This window comes from Hippocampus bargibanti, linkage group LG10 (genome assembly GCF_051943395.1).
Source record: "Hippocampus bargibanti isolate YZ-2025 linkage group LG10, ASM5194339v1, whole genome shotgun sequence".
Classification (NCBI taxonomy): domain Eukaryota; kingdom Metazoa; phylum Chordata; class Actinopteri; order Syngnathiformes; family Syngnathidae; genus Hippocampus; species Hippocampus bargibanti.
This window is the reverse complement of record NC_142743.1, coordinates 19,734,261-19,755,317: the sequence shown is the minus strand read 5'-3', so window position 1 is coordinate 19,755,317 and position 21,057 is coordinate 19,734,261. Positions and strand designations below refer to the sequence as shown.

General features: G+C 42.3%; 1 protein-coding gene across 1 annotated transcript in view; it reads right to left on the bottom strand.

Moving 5' to 3' along the window:
- Positions 1-21,057, bottom strand: part of zcchc7 (zinc finger, CCHC domain containing 7) — a 39,377-nt gene that overhangs the window by 1,612 nt on the left and 16,708 nt on the right. Inside the window, exons 4-9 of the mRNA XM_089005748.1 lie at positions 13,421-13,467; positions 13,191-13,328; positions 12,939-13,103; positions 10,507-10,542; positions 1,191-1,286; positions 923-1,040 (exon numbers count right to left, since the gene is read on the bottom strand). Of these exons, the coding sequence (XP_088861874.1) occupies positions 923-1,040; positions 1,191-1,286; positions 10,507-10,542; positions 12,939-13,103; positions 13,191-13,328; positions 13,421-13,467 (600 nt within the window). The remainder of the gene's footprint in view (positions 1-922; positions 1,041-1,190; positions 1,287-10,506; positions 10,543-12,938; positions 13,104-13,190; positions 13,329-13,420; positions 13,468-21,057) is intronic.

Here is a 21,057-nt window from a genome sequence, read left to right as displayed (position 1 = left end):
CGTAGAGCGCCATTCCCAAATTTGTTTGTTTTGTTTTTTCATGCTTGAGTGCCGATAAAGTGCTGGCCGTGGCCTCTGGCAATGTTTTTTTTTTCATTTTCACAAGGGGCAGCATTTCCCTTTATCAATGTTAGCACTTTGCTCCAGATTCAGCTGTTGTTAAAGCGCTACATAAACCACTATATATGCTTTGTAATTTGGACAGCCGCCCTTATTTCAAGCTCATATACCTCCAAATCCATATAATTTAGGAATTAATTCTTGTTTCTGATGAAAGAAGAGAGTCTAAGGTTTCTTACACTGCATTGAATGTTTATTTGGTCGTAAAACTCACTATTCTGAGGGTCCTGGAATTCGAGTGGACACATTTTTGCACATCATCTGGCAGTGAATGAGTTAATGTAATACACGTCTGCCTTTTCATCACATTAGACTGCCTACAACACAGGTGTCAAAGTCAAGGCCCGCGGGCCAAATCCAGCCCACCACATCATTTTTTTCGGCCCGCGAAAGCAAATCAAACTTGTTAAATTCCATGATGATTGCTAAAATCTGAGCCATAATGTCATATTTTTGGATGTCAACCACATTAAAAGTAATTATTCTTGACTTCAGATTTGAAAACGAGTTATTCATTAATTTGCTGTGTGCTCTATATGTAATATTTGAAGGGATTTAAACATTCTAATGGGTTCCCCAAATTCATAACGGCCCTCGAGAGGAAACCATAACTACAATGTGGCCCGCGGCAAAAAATGACTTTGACACCCCTGGCCTACAAGCATCTAGGCCTGTCGAATCAAAATCAATAGATTAAGTACCGGATGAAATTCTGGCAAAAATTACCTTCAGTTTTGTGATTCAGATGAGTGTGCAATTGCTATAAAAATCGCCTGATGTATTCCTTTGTTGTGTGACCAACCTTCAGCCTTGCTCTTCAGCTTGCTTTCTCGGCGTTCGATGTCTTTCCAGGTGTCATAATAATTGATGAAAGGGGTAGTAGCATATGTCCACGTGAACATCCTCTGACGTAGGCACACCTGAGGCACACACCAAAATGCAACCCAAGTTATCCATGTCATTAAAATTTAGTAATCAAGAGTTAAGAGGATTCGAAGAGCAGAAAGTTTTAATCCGCATCGTCCATCAACGCATTGCAAACACATTATATACAGCACTGTATTACTCACATGGCCAAAGTGACCCTTTTTGGAACAGTTGTAGCAGTAGGCGGGACGTCGGCCATTGTCCTGTTTCCGTGGGTTTTTAGGAGGACCCACAATGGTCTAAGCACAGAAGAACACAATTGAAAGAAACTCTGACAAGAAGGTTTAACATTTATGAGTAATGAGAATGGGTAAACTTGTTTTGCAAAAAAAATCACATACGGTCGGAATCGTGTGAGAAGGAACTTGTTCATTAACAAAGTGCAAATTTTGATTGGAAGATACATTACTAAAAGGATCTGTTTTACCATTCAGGATGAAGAATTAAATTTTAAAATCATTATTTCAAAGGACCAAATTTAAAGGACAACCGACGTCACTTTTTTGTTTCCTAACTGACATCAGAAAAACGTTTTATAGCATCTAAAATACCCAAAACACGTAGGATGATATTTTTATTCAAACGCAAAACACCAATAAAAATCACTTAAAGTGTCCAAAATCTGCAAAAAAATGAGCTGCGAATTGGGCATTTTCAGAAAGTCCCGCCCCCAGTTCGTGACGTCACACCAAGACGTCTTGCATTGCTGGAGAATCAAAACAATGGCTTCAGATTCGGAGAATATGCTTTCTTGTTACACATCCAGTTATGAATATGATTCAAATACTTCTGAAGCGGAAAGCATACATGTTTGCAATCGATTAAAGAATTTATTCCGTGCCATTTTGAGGCAACATTGGGAGGAAATGTATCACCCAAAAAGAGGCAGAAAATGCCGACAAAGCTCCGTAGTGAGGAATTAATCAGCCCGTTACCACAGGCTGATAAATTCCTTACACAGCTTGGTTACCCTCTTCTGGCTCATTTTGGTGCAACATGACGTTTTCAGACCAAACAAGTACAGCAAAATCTATTGACGTGATGTGACGTGTCCTTTTTTCGGTCAGCGGTGTTCCTTCAGTGATGTCACGTACGGACTCGTCACCAACTCAAAAACAAGACTTCCGGAATATTCAATGCGAGTCTTAAAACGTAAAATATAGCTACATGCGGTGGAATCTTTATAAAATACGCTCAGTAGAAGTCATTTGAAGCCATTTTACAAATTATGGACACAACTTGTCCGGAGACGTCGGTTGTCTCTTACGTTGTGATCGTATAATACAGGGGTGTCAAAGTCATTTTTTGCCGCGGGCCACATTGTAGTTATGGTTTCCTCTCGAGGGCCGTTATGAATTTGGGGAACCCATTAGAATGTTTAAATCCCTTCAAATATTACATATAGAGCACACAGCAAATTAATGAATAACTCATTTTCAAATCTGAAGTCAAGAATAATGACTCTTATTGTGGTTGACATCCAAAAATATGAAATTTTGGCTCAGATTTTAGCAATCATCATGGAATTTAACAAGTTTGATTTGCTTTCACAGGCCGAAAAAAATGATGTGGTGGGCCGGATTTGACCCGCGGGCCTTGACTTTGACACCTGTGGTATAATAAGCCTGCTGGATACAATGTGCTTTAATATTTCGCTTCTCTCCCATCATTCCCATGCTATTGATACCGTCCTCTGCGGTGAATATGGACGCCGATTTAAACCAATGATTACCGCGGCGATAGGTAGACGCCTGTAATGACCCCCAGATGATAAGTGTGTGTATGTGTGTGTGTGTTTCTGTCACAAGGTCCTGTCCCTGACGGGCCAGGTCTGTGAAAGCCTTGCACGCTTCAGTGAACACGGCAAACATACACTGATAAAGAGCAAGAGCACATCGTAGTATATTTACTGCTGATGTGTCTTACAGACACACACATACTTGCCCCCTCATTTTGAGATCACAATTTGAGACCCATGTCATTTCTTAAACATAGCTTAACTAGCGTTAGCAGCCTCCTCCCAGCTCACCCCCCCCCCACCCTCCACATCCCTCCCTCTTTCCCCTCTCTCGCACTCTCTCTCTCTCTATCCCTCCCTCTTTAACGCTTGAGTAGTTTTGCGGGAGAAAGGATGAATGCTATTAGAGCCTTGCGTCATTATCGGGTCAGACCGGCCGGGCCTATCTCCATCACAAAGGCCAGGAGATCACAGACCTCTTGCATGCTCTCTCTCACGCACACGCACACACAGTGAACACACACGCACGCCAAAGAGATCACAGTCCCTCGTCATCTCAACCCCCCCGTCCTGCCCCTCGTTCTATTCAGCGTTCATGGAAATTGGCTGGAGGTTTTCCTATGTCGCGGCAACTCTGACCTTGGCCTTGTGTTATCTCAACTTGCTATGATCCAGCACATAGACACCCCCCTCCTTATTCTCGAATCGGGTGGATCAAATTTGTGGACATGGAGTTTGCGATTCCCTTTCTAACCGCCTCTCTTATTTCAGCCACGACCGGGAGACACTGCACTAAATTATTGTAAAGACACACATGAGCTGAAGATAGTCGCCGTAACTGTCGGGCAGCGGTCAATGGAGTATAAAGAACAAGAACCATTTTGGACAAATTTGAACGAACAGGCTCAGTATTTCTGTTTTCCTGTTTTCCATAATTGGCATAAAGTTATCAAATTTATTCTAGACATTTTTTTAACTGGTGAAAGGGGCTGAGTTCGTTTAGTATCCCTTGAAATGTTCAACTAAGAATATGGAATCTTCGGGTATTTACTATTAACATTGCTAGCATAAAAGATAAAAGAACCGGACAAATGTTCCCTCAGAAGTTATCAATCTTCTTTTCCCTTCATTGGTCAAGACAACATCTCCGGAACATTTTACTAGTGGCAGTCCGTCAAGGCCTGCTAAGCCTTCTCCGCTGGCCTAAAAATAGCTGAATCAAAGACTAATGTGGATTATATTTTGTCCATAAATTTGTATTAAATAATTCCAAATTGTCTTTCAGCTTCCTTTCATTACCTTTCCCTTACTGCACTGCTTCTAGTCGTGTTTTCGCATTTAAGCATTTTAACCAATCACCTTTCAGCCGTCATTTGTTACCAGGGTCAGAAATCTACCTGGACGCTTTCACAATCAGTTCGGTCACATCAAATGTGTCGATCAAACTGTAGCTCTAACCAATCACATTTCGAGTTGGCAAGCCAAAAGGGTGACCAACGCCTTATTGAAGGCGCTGGTCAACGTCAGAGTTTTCGCAAACTCTGATTGGCTAGTAACTAGCCAATCGTAGTAATACAAGCCGCTAGTGACAAGAGTATACTGGCCAGAGCTCGCACACTGTATCTGTAGTGAGCTGCATAAGCAAATAAATTATGTTGATTTAATAGCAGTTTTGTCAACCCACAATGGCTGGAGAATTCGGAGAAGAAATGTTTTTGTTAGTTGGATATTTACTGTTAAAGCCATTTTCAAGAAAAAAAATCATTAAGAAAGGTCGGTCAGTTATTTCCTGTCTAATGGTAGCCTTTAGTGGACTTGAAGTAAATCACACCACACTTTTTTCAGTCTGGATTGATTCAGACGGAGCACTACTAAAGTCCTTGTGTCTTCTGACATTTTTACAATGCTTAGAATATCTTGTTTTTTATCATTTCAACCCCTTCCCCCATCCCTTTTTTTTTTTTTGCTGTGGACTGCAAATTTCCCCAATGTGGGACGATTAAAGGTTTTCTGATTCTGAAATCCACGACCTGCCAATGCATTTTACTCCATCCTCCATGAAGCCCCCAAATGACAAGTGGCCTACACAGATTTCGCTTAACTCAACCTCTCTCCGCATGAAAGCACAGATTGAGTATGGATGCATTGGCAGCAAGAAAAATGTGGTCGACTTCCTGCTGAGATGACATTAGGACTTTGTGGAGCAGCAATATTTGAGGCGCTCAGTTAAAAAGGGGAGACAGAACACACAGTTTTAGGCTGGGCGTGGATACAAGGCAGAACTTGAGGCTTCGAGCTAAAGGCATCGCTTTGTCGACATGGCCAACCAACCAACCGTGGCACACACACACACAAGCGCATTTTTTCTGTGGCACGCACACACACACACACACACACACACACACACACACACACACACACACACACACACACACATAGGCACACACGTGCATGTGCACGCACACGCACACACAGACACACACGGTGTTCCCACAGTTGTCTGGACACTGTAACACTCTGTCTTTTTAAGCCCCACTCTCCTCAGGTCCTTGCTTGGCTGCTAGTGGCAAAGCCGTGATAATCCTTCGGCCAACACAAAGCTAAGACTGTTAAAAAACGACAATCGGAAAGAAAACACACGCACAACCTGAGATGCAAGAAGATGTGCGTGTCTGTGTGTGCGTGCGCGCGTGTGTGTGTGTATGTGTGTAAGAGGGCAGGAATAAGCGGACTGGAGACAGTGGCATTGTCGCTTTGCATATGTTGCTGCAGAGTTTGGGGGAGGGGGATTAAATCGAGCTGTGAATCATCAGGACATACGTAGGAAAATAAGGAGTAAAGATATGATCCAAAAGAGAAAGAGGTAGCAGGAAGAAATGTGTAAATTTAGAAATATGCCAACTATTCATGTTGCACTCAGTCACTGCCAGACGTGCAAAAATGTGGTCATTCCAGTGCCAGGATTTTTTTTTGTCATTGTCACTTGAATTCCAGGACCCACAAAATATTGAGTTTTAGCACTACATAAACATTCAAGGCAGCAAAAGAAACCTTAGTCTCTTCTTTCATCCGAAAACGTTATTTCCTAAATTATATGGTTCTGGAGTTACGTATATGAGCTTAAAATGAGGGCGGCTGTCCAAAATACAATGCAATACAGTACTTACATATTAGTTTATATAGCGCTTTAACAACAGCTGAAGCTGGAACAAAGCATTAACATGGGAAAAATAGGGAAATGCTTATGGAAAAGAAAAAAAAATGCCAGAGGCCATAGCCAGCGCTTTATAAGCACCCACCATGAAAAATACAAAACCCAAACTAATTTGGGTATGTCGCTCTACGTCATATTTTCAATTCCTGAATAAATCCGTGAATGAGTTAATAACATACAAAACATCTAGCCACACTGCTACAAATGGCCATCATCGAAATCACTTGTTTGATCATTCCATCATGTGATGGATGTCAAGGAGAAGTAATATCATCTCCCTTGGTCTGGTCTGGAGGTGAAACCTTTCTTCAACTCTGCCAATCAACTTCACACGCACAAAATCGAAACCATCCAGCTCAGCGGAAAGGCACAAAGACCCGCAAAGCCTGTGAGACCTCTGATAACACCTTTTGATGGGTAAGTGTATGTGCGTGCGTGCATGCATCTTGTTATGGACAACCAAGCAGCGCATGCAAAAACACATGTACAAAAATGTATAATGTAATAATAATACATTTCATTCAACCCATACAGTTGAAGATTCTAAAAGTGGTTGATTTACTCATTTTATATGGTCTTACAGATACAAAAAAACATGTTTTTCTTTGGAATTAAGGAAAAATGCCATTTCTAATGTTTGTATGCAGATGATATGAGTGTAAAATAGTGTGTTTACAAATATAGCCAAGTCCATCCAATTCTACCTTATGAAGACACATAGGACATGTCTTAAACACAGACTTTGAAAAAAAGGTCAAAGTTGAATGAAAGCATCCACCGGTTGAAATTAACAAATTTCAATCAACACCGATGCGTAGTTTATTCTTTGCATTTGTATGCAATTCTGAGTTTGACCACCAGGGAGCGCTTCAACACTGTACAGCTTGAAACGCGCTGATTGGATACAGATAAAAAATCAATTTATTGTCACTTTCTGACAGTTAATTGAGTTTCATAAAAATAACAAAAGTTAAATAGAGAATACATCTATATATATACTGCATGTATGGACAGAACAATTAAGACCCCACAGAGAACAACCCGCGGTTACTGTAACTGTTATATGTAATAATAAGAATCCATTTCATTTCTAAGCGCCTTTCAAAACTCTCAAGGTCACTTGCAGTCACAAGTTTTTCTGTGGGTGAGCAGCGGCAGCCACACACGCCAGCGTTCACTCAACCTGGAAGTAACTCAAATAGATAGAAATCTACCTAGCTAGCTAGCTAATAGATAGCTAATAACTAGCTAGCAGTAGATAGCCAACAGATACCTAGCTAGATAGCCAATCAGTTAGTGAATAGATAGCTAGTGAGATAGCAAAAAGCTAGCCAGATAGCTAATAGATTGCAAATATCTAGCAAAGTAAGACAATGCAAACCACTAGACCAGTGGTTGTCAATCTGATACCAGTATCATCATCATGTGATGTGATATGGGGGTTTCAAAGCAGATCAAGTCCGTGAACGTTTAGGATGGACCTTTAGTCCAATAGCTGCTCAAAATATTTTAGTGCATGTATGAGGACATTGCGGTAAGCACCCCAGGGCATTGTGGTCAACACTGTGCGGTTTTGGAGGAGTTTGTTAGTTGAAGGCCAGGTGCACCCAGACAACACACACACACTCGTGGAGATAAACGGACCCAGCGCACGTGCACATGCACTCAAACACACAGGAAGGAGCAGTTGCAGAGGGAGGTCTGACAGAATGCCTTTTCACACCTGGCTGCGCCCAGCGGAAGGTGACAGAGTCGCATCTCCCAAAGCTCAAACACACACACCTTCTCACATTGGGGAGTTCAGGGTCATAAGCGGCATCATGAATAAAATGAGGCTGTCTTTTAAACAGAAGGAAGTGTGTGAACGCTTTGGTTTTGTTTGTGCGCCATGCCAGTTTGGACATGTAACGACCTTCTGTTCTCTGTGCTTAAACGGCTTAAATACTTCAATTAGACCTGGGTCATAATCCACCACCCGTTAAAATATGCTGCACGCCTCACAAACATTCAACGGTTACATTCATCTTGTGAAGTGACACTCATTCCCTCGAATTAAAGTGCCTAAGAGCAAAGGACGTCCACGCTAACGCACTAATATGAACATTAAACTCGATTCCTGTCTTTTCAAGCCGGCATCTCCCCAGGAACTTTGCAGTGGCGCTACCCCAACACTAACGATGCTGACTTTTCACGAGACAGCCCTTGCTAATTAATCTCCACAGAGGAGAGTGACAGACCTCCCCCGAGCATGCACACACATACAGAGAGATGTATGCAAATACACGCTTCTTCCTCACTCGTTTGTCCCGTGTGGCGCTGGCAGCACATTTCATGCTTTATCACATCTTTTAATTGACAAACAAGTTGCTCTTTTCTCTTAGGCTGAGGTCTATATCACACCCCCTCCTACACACACACACACACACACACACACACACACACACACACACACACACCAAAGTACTTCTCTGTTAGCACTGAAGACAAAGCATTTCCTTAAATAGTTTGGCTTTGTCCGCCATTTGAATAAACATTGTAAATGTCGCACCCCCAACAACAGGAAAAAGGAAAATATATAACATGTAGGGCCACTAGGTGTCGCTAATTGACTTTATTATGATGCGATTCAATCTCACTGACTAAAAAGCAGACGGCATTTGCAAAGATGACGTTTATCACATAAACGTCGGCAAAACACTGATAAGTCAAAATATTTCGGGGGGGGGGACATGTGTGGTATAGAACACTTTTGGGTGGATGGATTACTTGTAGGAGAATCACAACCTGGTCTTGTGCAAATATAAAAAATAAATAAAAGGAGAGTTATCGACGAATAGAAAGTCGACACCATCCACAAAGTTTTGATGTAAAAATAGTGAGATATGCAAAATTATGATCATTCACTGCCAGTGCAACAATGTGTCCACTCCACTGCCAGGGTTTTTATCATTGTCACTGGAATTCCAAGACCCTCAAAATATTGAGTTTTAGGACTACAGAAACATTCAACGCAGTGTAACAAACCTTAGACTCTCTGCTTTCATCAGAAAAAAATAGTTAATTCATAAATCATATGGGTCTGGAGTTATATGAGCTTGAAATGAGGGTGGCTGTCCAAAATACAATACTGTACATACATATTGGTTTATATAGCGCTTTAACAACTGCTGAAGCTGGAACAAAGCACTAAAACGGGAAAAAGGGAAACGCTGCCAGAATATTGCCAGAAGCCAGGGCCAGCGCTTCAGCGGCACCCAAACAAGAAGAAACAAAACCTGAACAAATTTGGGAATAGCGCTCTACATCATATTTTCAATTCCCGAATAAATTTGTGAATGGCAGATGGCGTTCAATAAATTAGAGCCAGATTAACCTCAAATACATTTCATAAATTAAATGTATTATTATTATTATGCTCTTCCTGACATTATTATGATTCAAGATGATTACGATGACTTTCTCCCAGAGGAGATCCTGAAGGTTTTGCGCTAACACTGACTGCTATTTAGAATTGATCAAAGTGGGCACCTCTTTGACAAAGGCCCGCGTTCTAGTTGAAAAGAAAGAGTTTCAAAGCAGAAACGATTCCCTGTAGGTATGCCGTTCCTTCGGTGATGAGTAGTTCTGTGTTTGCACCCGAGATGTATTTTTGGAATGATGGCCAAAAGGTTGTCCGGTGTCATTTGTAAAATGTCTTCAAATGACTTCTATTGAGCGTATTTTAGAAAGATTCCACCGCACATAGCTATATTTTACGTTTTAAGACTCGCGCTGAATATTCCGGAAGTCTTGTTTTTGAGTTTGTGACGATTCCGTACGTGACGTCACTGAAGGAACGCCCCTGACCGAAAAAAGGACACATTGTAGCAGTCCTTCCATCACGTCAATGCATTTTGCTGTAATTTAGTCTGAAAACGTCGTGTAGGACCAAAAAGAGGCAGAAGAGGGCAACAAATTAAGCTCCATGTAAGGAATTAATCAGCCTGTGGAAACGGGCTGATTAATTCCTTACATGGCTTTGTCACCGTGTTCTGCCTTTTTTGGGTGCGACATTTCCCACCTCTGATGCCTCAAAATGACACGGAATAAATTCTTTAATCGATTGCAAACATGTATGCTTTCTTCTTCAGAACGATTTGAATCATATTCATAACAAGAAAGCATATTCTCCGAATCTGAAGCCATTGTTTTGTATTCTCGAGCAAGGCAAGACGTCTTGCCGTGACACCACGAACATATCATATCACGAAAAATATCATACTGCGTGTTTTGGGTATTTTAGATGCTATAAAACGTTTTTCTGATGTCAGTTAGGAAACAAAAAAGTGATGTTGGTTGTCCTTTAAACCTCAGTTTATTTGGAGCTACACATGTCCTCACCTCTGGGAGATTCCAAGTGTGTGTGTGTGTGTTTGTTTTTTTTTTTTGTTACAAAATGCTGACACCCCAGTCCTCACATCTCAAATCATTAAAAGTTTTGTGTTTTGTTCTATTGTGTGACACTCACCGAGATATGGTACTGTCTCCAGATGTCCGGACATGCCTGGAGGGAGGAGAAACGTTCAGAGTTACAATGTGTTAATTCAAGTCATAAACACAGAAAAGACTTCAGAAAGTCGAGAAACACATTTTGTATGCATAGTAAGCAATGCCACAATGAGGGGATGAAAAAAGTTTTGTTTCAAAACAGGCCGCAACTCAAATCTCTCCCGTGTTTCTGAGCGGCATCGCAGCCACCAGTGACTGAGTCTCCCGGCACTCTGCCTTGTCTTGTCGCTCAGTCCTGGTGTGGTTAAAGCATTATCTCCGGGGCTTTGGCACGCTGTTCCCATCGCATTCCGACATCCTCTCTCAAATGCCGCCGCTTCCCGCTGGGGAAATTGAAAATGCCGCAGTTGCCGCCGGCAATAAGGTTTATCGACTTAAACACCCTGCGAGTAAGAAGCTACTGTGAGGAAGAAAGGTAAGATTTACCCGACATAGCATTATAAAGACTTGCGCATCGTGAGATGGAATACAAGAGCAAGATAAAGATGATAATGCTCCATTTCGCCATAAATATATTCATTTAACATGACGCTTATCATTGCAGTTGTAGTGTGGGGTGGTGAATAACTTGTTCTGCATCATACTGAGAGTTGTAAACCAAAAGGAATAAGTAAAGTGAAGTAAAAAATAAAAACGGCCAAAATAAAACGTGTGGTCTGATTGATGAAAGTATTTTTTTTTACAGACAAGTATAAATGTGAATTTCAAGAGCTGTGTCGTTCGCCATCTTATCAAGCGTTCTTTTAACCTCCCGATACCCCCCCTCCCCAACATTTGTTCCTCCCACCAGACCGCCAGGGTGGCGTGTTGTTGTCGAGGGCGACAGGCGAGGCGAGCGACATACTTGCGCTCCGTCAACCGTCTGTCTTTAATGAGAGACACAGAAAGGCCCAAGGGACAGAGACCTGACTGTCGCTTCTCCACAAACACAAATGCACACAAACGCACTAAGTCATCTTCTGCGCTAACACAGGCATGCACGCTCACAGACACACAAACCCACACGCTTTGAGTCCAGGAAATAAAAAAGTTTTACCATCCAAGAAAACTAATTAATATTTCCACCCAACTTTCACACGTGGAAAAGAAATGGAAAATGTGGAAAAACGGTTTGAAAGAAGGAGAAAGAGGCGGGTGCGGGGTGTAACCAGTGTGCTGGTCTCCCTCTGGTATTCGCCTGGTTACTCATCCATTACGCAGGGCACAGTACATGACTGACTGACGGAGTGCAAAAAAAAACCAAAAAAACGAGGCACACCGAGACACGCGCAGGCTGCGTACATCCACACGGCGTTTTGCAGCTCTATGGGCCGCCATAGTGGCGGTGGGCACGGTAATGGATGTTGCGGTGGGATAATTGTCATTGATGCTCATTAGATTCACCCTTCAATGTGAGCAAACACACACTAAGACACACACACACACACACACCTATCCCCGTATATGCAGCATGGCAGAGACATAACTAAGCTGTAATTACTCAAGTGTATCAATTAATGTGAACAGCAGCGTGTGCTGACCCCCTTTGGGTCATTATCACTCTGGGAGCAAATGTGGGGACACTTGCCAAAGGCTGTCCAAAGTGAATATTTGACTGCTGTCAGGATGCAATCAGTGATTATTTTGTTGCTTAGTCAATGAATTGGATATTCAAAGCCCACATTTTAATTTCCAAACATGTATGATGATCTTTTTTGCCATTTAGAGAGCAGAACATGCAGCAAAACAAATTAATTGTGAATTGGTTAGTGGGTTTGAGAGTGGGCTGTATTTATTCTTTTCCTCACTGGGTTTGGACATTGTTTGGATTTGGATGATTCCTGATTCGATTCTCATTCCTCGCTTTGATTCTGGTTCAAAATGATTTATAGATTGCCATTTATTTAGAATAACATGGACAAGACAGATGTCATTAAGCCACACTGTACAGGTGTAAACAGGCTTACTGTTTACAGAGAGTTTACAAAGAGTTTAAAGAGAAGTTGGTTGTTTCTTTTTTTTCTTTGTTTTCAAACACCGTGTCTCAAAGTCTCTTCTCGCTAGTTGTTAATTTGCAATAATGGATTCACACATTTGAGTGGGAAACGAGGATCAGTGTGAGCAGAGAGCGTCACCAACCCATGGCAGATCCCGCTCAACCCTGATAGCTATCTAACGTGTAGGTGTCAACTGCTGAGCTCCTTTAGTTTTTAAATCTGTTAAAGTGCCAAATAAATCAATAGGTATTGTATTGTAATATAAATCTCTGACTTTTATGTGATTTTAATCCTTAAACGGTGGACCTCATTCAAATGGCATCCAAATACACTTCGGCTGCTCTCGCTTTGTTTCCCCAGTCTCAATGCTCAATTGGTAATGTTGTTTCCTGTCAATACAGGAAGCTGTACTCACATCATAGACGTGGCCGGTCATCCCACAGCGCTGGCACTGTTTGCGGTAGTAAGGCTTCTCCTCGCAGAAACGGTGCAGGTGACCCGGAAGGCCGCAGTTGCTGCAGTGCTTATGGGGACACTCGGTCATACCACAAGAATTGCCACAAAGGAAGCAAACGGGTTTCTGCAGAGTCACACGTTTTTTTTAAAGAAGTTGTACACATGTGCTCGACAAATGTACATTTTGTCCCCCCAAAAAAGAAGCACTGACTTTGGGTTCAGGGCAGTTTTTGGAAAGATGTCCAATTTTATCACAGCTTCGGCAATGGGCTTTGTTCTCGGTATAATATCTGTTGACATGACGCGATACGGCTGCTTGGCCTGTTCTGTCTTTGTTGAAGATTTGAGCCTGAAACAAAGAGAGTATATACATCATCAATTTACAGTTGCAGGCAACCATTCAGATTATTTGTGATACAATCATGAAATCTTCCCAGATACCTCCCTGTCCTTGACTGAAATCACCCACTTGCCAACTTCTTCAAATTCTGGAAAAACAGAAAACATTGGCTTCAACTGTTGTACAAATGTAGCCTTTTCCCAACAGTCTCACACGAATGATGATTAAGGTTTTGAAATGATAATCTTGGTCTCATTTCGTTTTAACATTGTGGCATTTGAATAGGAATGTGTTTGAACTTGTCGAGTGTTTAGCATGTTAAACACACAGTGCAGAGGAACTGAATTAAATTCCCGCTCCTCTATGGAGTGTTTGCATGTTCTCCCTGGGCCCGCGTGGGTTTTCTTCGGGTCCTCCGGTTTCCTCCCAAATTCCATAAACATGCATGGCAACCCGATTCCATCCATCCATTTTCCAGACCGATTTATCCTCATTCGGGTCACGGGACGTGCTGGAGCCTATCCCAGCTGTTTTCGGGCAGTAGAATGGGGACACCTTGAACCGGCTGTCAGACAACCGCAGGACACAAAGAAAAACAACCAGTCACTCTCACACTCACACCTCGGGACGATTTCGGAGTGTTCAATGCAGGGAGGCTGGAACGGGTCTTGAACTCACGACCTCTGCACTGTGAAGCCAGTGCGCTAACCACTAGACTACAGGGCTACCCATGGCAGTCTGACTGAACACATCAAATTGTCCTTAGGTGAGTGTGAGCATGAATGGTTGTTTGTTTCTGTGTGCCCTGCCACTTCCCGGGAATTGGTTCAGGGTGTTGTCCCCCGCCTACAAGGCTCTATCTAGCACACCTTGCATGAATGAGGATGAAGTGGTTCAGAAAATGAATGAATGATTATCCACCGTATGACATGTAACATTCACGATATGGATTTCAAATGTGTAACAAAACTATACTGCAAAAGCGACAATTCAATCAATTGTATTATGATGCAGCTATTTTGTCAGAGCATTCATCAACAGAAGCTGCAAAATTGATTGATAAACAAAAAACCCGAAAAGCCTGAGGCTTGAGCTTAGTTTCCCATAAGAGTAGGACACAAACACACACACACACGAATGCACACTGAAAGTGACAGTGGCAGCGCGGCACATCTGTATGAGCGACAGTAACAGCGCCTCCGGGGAGAGCAGCGTATTCTCTTAAGAGGCACAAAAACACAAACTGACATCCAGAAATTGTAACGGAACCACACACAGACACATGTTCTTGGCATTAATTATGAGCTGGTGGCAATGACCCGCCGCGGGCTCGCATGCTTTCACACACGCAATGCAGACACAGTCGTGCATCCATCCCCGCGATTAGCTGCTTGACAGTTTTGAGCCTTTGGACAAACACGTAGCCTTGAGCCAAAATCAAATATTACACTTTTTTCGCCCTCTTTCTTTTTTTGACTCGCTGTATCCGAGCCCTTATCGCTATTCTGCTCAGCGCCGCTTCTTTGCTTTGACTCCCCTGCCTCGTTTTCTGCCCGAGTCCCCATGTGCGACAGCATAGGGCAGTTATCAACCCTCATCACAGTCAAACAAATTCAAAATGGCTGTTGTTTGGACGGCACTTCTTTCTATCATGACCTTCCACTAATAAACAACATCCATATTGTCGAGTAAAAGTAGTGCGTTAACTAAACATGCACAATTGTTGAATTGTATAGATGTATAGAATGGGACATCTTCCAGATTAAGCATTCCTGTAATCGAGTGATTTGCAAACGGTGTGCATTAAATATGATCAAGAGTGTCATATGAAATTATTATTATTTATTGGTATGAAAATGATTTTTTTGAATACAAATGATGGATTTTTGTTTAAGTTTCTATGGCAGCAAAGTCCAGTGACAATTAATTAAATGTTCTTTCATCTGAAGGCACATCAGTGTCTCACCTTTCAGACATATTTGTTTGGTGTCGGCCGAACTAAATATTTGTTTGGTGTCCGCCTCCAGATTTTTTCCAAAATATCACGAAAGTTTTAATAGTGAAGAATGAGATTTTGAAACACAGCTGATTTGTTCATTATAATAATAATAACAATACATGTTATTTTCAAACGCCTTTCAACGGTCTCAAGGACACTTTACAGTCACAGACAAGCACAGAAAAAAAACAAGCAAAGTTACTGCAAAAACGAATTCAGAGTTAAGACACTTTCAAAGACGACAACTATAAATTACACTATTGGTAAATGCATCAACGATATATGCACCCATCCATCCGAGCTCATCCACCCCTACATACCTTCCCGACGCCTCAGGTCTGCTGACCAGCCATTATTAGATGTGCCAAAAACTAAACGGAGGCTCAAAGGGGATGGAGTCTTTTCCGTTGCTGCCCATCTTTAAAACCCGTCTCAAAACTCACTTGGACTCTTTGGCATTCGACTCAGCATGATTCCAACTAGATCTTGGTTTCAATCCCTGGTGCTTTCTACTAACTTTGTGACTGTTTTTTTTCCTGCTTCAGCTGTTGGTTAAAGCACTATATCAATCAATAAGTATCATATTGTATTGTACATATGCACTTTAAGCAGCTTTGGTTCATGATTGAATGGGTCCAGAAACTTTTGATAATCACATTTAGATGGGTACATTTCCTTTGGGTTTTTGCTCATATTGATTCGATTCGTACCATCTGCATGTGTGGCTACTTGCATCTCACTGAAAAGTTAACCCAGTCAACTTAGTTCTGGTCAGTTTAGCACGAAGAAATGAACTAGCAAGCTCGGGTGGTGCTCGCCTCCTGTGAACAGGTTTTGGGGCCTCAGTGGGATGTGGGTATGCACAGTTGCCGTTAAACAACTGGGGTTGAGTCCATGAGTACTTTGAAAGAAGGTAGAGGTTAAAAGTAATGTGCGTGTGTGTGCGCGCGTGTGTATTGCCGTTGGTAACTACACAAGTCCAAAAGCATCCCCCAAGAGGACTCCACAAATAAAGAGCAGGAAGCTTTCCCTTAATCTAAGGGCCCCCCATCACAGCAACACACACACACACACAAACACACGGATAAAGGGTGAAGCTCTTTGTCACGGCCGAGGAATCAAACACATGCATGTGGGAGGGTCAGAAGAGAGGATTGGCGAAGAAAAAAAGGTGTGTGGGGGTGGTGGGCTTTACGTGAAGGGGAAAATATGCTAATCAACGCCAAGGGTCTGTTCAAAACCAAAAATGACCTATCTGCTTGCTAAACCATACCATGTGAAGGAGTTGAGAAGGCAGATGGCTCTCCACAAAAGATGCCACCGCTGCCATGTTGAGTATATCTCACAAACCCTTTTAGACAACCCAGAAGTTGTAGGGGATATTCCATCAAATAGATAGAAAGCTAGCTTATAGCTAGCTTTCTATCTATTTGCGGCTAGCTACATAGCTAGCCTGCCAGACCGCTAATAGATAGCTAATAGATCATTAACAGGCAGCAAATAGATAGCTAGGTAGGTAGATTGATCGCTCGCTTGACTGTCATAATTTTGATAACAGGAACCCTAACCATGAATTGTTTTCAAAGATTACTCATGAATGAGCTTAAACAATCTGAAACTAGCAACGCGGAGGACAAACTCATAAAATGTTGGCATTTATGTCTTTCACCACAATAGAAATGTTTGTGAAGAAAGGTTGGCGGGAAATTATCAACCGCAACAAAGTGAAGGTAACAAACCTAACTACGACGAGTCTGAATGTCAAAGGGCACCAGACTTCGCAGTATCTCGCGTAGTAGACTTCTACTTTGGGGTGTGAGACTGTCAGTAGACAGATCATTGTGTGTGTGGTGTGCTGCGTTGGTCATCTCCAGTACCCCGAGTACCCCACTCACACACACATGGGAGCAAGAAGAACACAGCAGTGTTTTCTAGCGTGTGCTGGGGATTTTAGTAGAAAATCAGACTAGAACTTTCAGCGGGGAAAAACAAAAATCAAAGGTGACCATTTCCGATTTGTCTTGTAAGAGACAACTCTCCCATGATCCGATCACCCTGATGTCAGGGTACGGTCAAGACAATGCCGTCAAAGATGGGGACACGCAAAAACAGAGGGAGGGAAGATGGGGAAAGAGAAGGCGACAGATGCTACCTGTCTCCCTCCCGAGGTACTCTGATTACTCGGAGATGGAGGCAGTGTGTTAGTGTGTGTGTGTGTGTGTGTGTGTGTGTGCGTGCTGCCACAGACAACAGAACGGAAGTATATATGTGGCTAATGAACCACGAACTCCCGGCTCTCCTGGGGTGATGCAAGCACCCGGGCACACACGCACACGGCCGGGACCATCCTCGTGGGAAGTGGCCCCCGGCACAATGGTTTAAAGCAGATAAGCAAAATAGGAAACAAATCACGTCAAGATACATATCCATCCTTCACTATGGTGTCATTTAATAAACAATCTCATACACTGCCACAAACTAACAGAAACATGAAAGCTTTTTTCTCGATCCACCTTCCCAGTCCAGACACTTAAAGGACAACCAACATCATGTTTTTGTTTCCTAACTGACATCAGAAAAACGTTTTATAGCATCTAAAATACCCAAAACACGCAGTATGATATTTTTATTCAAATGCAAAACACCAATAAAAATGACTTAACGTGTCCAAAATCTGCAAAAAATTGAGCTGCGAATTGGGCATTTTCAGAAAGTCCCGCCCCCAGTTTGTGACGTCACGCCAAGACGTCTTGCATTGCTGGAGAATCAAAACAATGGCTTCAGATTCGGAGCATATGCTTTCTTGTGACACATCCAGTTATGAATATGATTCAAATAGTTCTGAAGAGGAAAGCATACATGTTTGCAATCGATTAAAGAATTTATTCCGTGCCATTTTGAGGCAACATTGGGGGGGAAATGTTTCACCCAAAAAAAGAAGCACAAAATGGCGACCTGCTGTGGCCACCTCCGTTTCCACAGGCTGATAAATTCCTTATATGGCGCTTGGACGCCCTCTTCTGGCGGCTTTTGGGTGCAACACGAGGTCCCCAGACAAAACAAGTACAGCAAAATACATTGACGTGATGGAAGGACTGCTACAATGTGTCCTTTTTTTCGTCAGGGGCGTTCCTTCAGTGACGTCACGTACGGACTCGTCACCAACTCAAAAACAAGACTTCCGGAATATTCAGCGCGAGTCTTAAAACATAAAATAGAGCTATATGCGGTGGAATCTTTGTAAAATACACTAAGTAGAAGTCATTTGAAGCCATTTTACAAATTATGGACACAACTTATCCGGAGATGTCGGTTGTCATTTCAATGGGAATGGTAAACCAAGCCGCACACACGCTCACGCACACCCACACTAGACCGTCATGAAAGAGGGGCCCCTCAAATGGAGGTTAAGTTTGCGTCTGAAACGACAGAGCCGGATTAGCAAAACTATACATGACAATGGCGAGGGTTGGGATGAGTGTGAATAATGTCTGTGTGTATGTGAAAAGTGTTTCCTTTGTGACATCACCCTTGCCCCACCGCATTGCCAAATGCAAGGTTAAACAAGGAGAGAGGTTGGCCAACGCACATGGCTTTCAAGTGTTCTTTTGATGGGTCTGAAAAGTCTGGCCAAGGCTGTAAAAGTACAAAAGCACAGGGATAGGGGAACAAGTGAGGTGAGCGTGACCCGGAAGAAACTACATGTAGAGGAAATGCACAGGCGCGACATTTTCAAGGGAAAAAAAATGATACAATAGGAGACTGACCTAATTAAGAAAAAAATCTTAAAATTACAAAACATTAAAAGTGCAAACAAGTTAATGCACAGCTAACATATTAGTGGTAAAAGCGCTAATCGACATAACTCATCTGCGTCAGTCTTTTTCAGACCTCCCTTTACCCTAAGACCTAAAATATTTTAAATAAGATTCCTACAATTTCATGTCTGGATTGTGAAAAGACTTAAATATGTCTCTCGGATTCAATGAGTTGGCATTCGATTTAAAATTTGCTAATTTCACGCTCTTTGAATGTGTCGACTGTGGTGGTGCTTTCGCAGTCAGGACAGTGCAAGTTGGGCTGCATTGCACAGTGATCCAGTGATCCAGTGAAAAGGCATATTTTGTCATCCCATAAAAATAGTAGCATCTACATTTCATGTATGTTTTTATTTTTATCTTTTTTGGCCAAAATGCACCTAGATTTAATAAAAAAATACAAGTCCATTTTTGATTGTTTTGTTACTTGGTTTTATTTGTTAATCAAGATGTTTGCTTGGTAGTCATGAAGCTTTGTTGCTAGTTCCAAGTAAGTGTGCCGCTGATCAGTTCCATGGGTGACTCTTGTGCATACAGTAGATTTGAAAGCATCTCCATAGCTTTTTTACTGGACGGTGGCTTAATGTCAGCAAGAGGGTCGTTGTCAGCCTCGTTTTGTCTTTCGAGGCACTAGTAACTTAACATGTCACTATCAACTCGCCCGCGCTGTACTGTTGCATAATCTTTTCTTAGTTTTTTATCGTGTCGTACACTTGACTTTTGCCTACTCTATTTCTTGAATTCTGTACCGACTGACCAGGACAAGATGAGGTTGACGATCTCATCAGAGGCATTGCCGTGGAAAGTTCCGGAATGACCACCTGGGCCTGATTTCAAGGGGGACCGTGCAGCGCTTCATCAGAGTCCCATTATCTCCTTTGGGAATTGGCACACATTTCATAACAGTCTGGTGTTCGACCAGAGAGGTGTTACCGTAAAAGCTGGTGCCATAACTCTGGTTGAGTTTCATATCAGCCCATCTATCTGATTATCGAAACTCAGCACCCCCCTGTCACCCCGCGTTCATGACATGCTGATTGTTCACCCCCTGCCAGTCCATGACACCCCAACCCTTGGCCACTTACACACCATGTTGGCAGCCATGGCAGGGCAGATGGCCAAGCTGTCAGTCAAAGCCCCGCAGCCGCGTGGCAACACCATAGACACCAATTACCACGCAGCAGGGGCGCGGTCTGGCAACCGCATGGCAACCGCATGGCCCAATCACGGAGCTCATCAACAGGGACCAGAAAAGGCCAACAAAAATGAGCTGGCACATCGGTGTGTGCGTGCACACAGCATGACCAAGTTATCCAAAAGCAACTTGCATGTCCAAACACAGGTAGGCATTGTGTTATTTTAATATCCGTTAGCTAACCGCAACATGTATTTCCTATTCAGAGCATTACATTATCTACATCTATTGGCTGAGACTGACCACACAGATGTGACTGAACACCTTCTCACCAATCAACCATGAGTGATTCAAAAAAAAAAGAGAGAGCGAGACAGAACCCTGAATGGTGCTGGTTTAAAATGTGGCCTTAAAATACACAAATTCAAAGCGCTGAAGTATTTTTTTTTCCTTTTGTATATACTGGATAGTATTTGTCAATACTGAAATACTATTTGTCAGCTCCAGTATGAAAGTAGGTTGGAAATAGTGGTCAGAAAAATAAAAAAAGCATATCAAGGACACTTGTCAGCACAAACCAACAATTGGAAAAACACATGAAAAAGGGGTTAAAGGAATATATGACTGAAATATATGATGAAGTTCACTCAATTGAAGAAAAATGCTTTTATGATAATTTGAAAGTATTATATTTTTCTAAAACTGTCTTATAGTCACCCATATAGTGAAAAAGCTAATTCTGTCACGAAACTGGAGTTCAACATTTATTTAAGTTTCACATTTCAA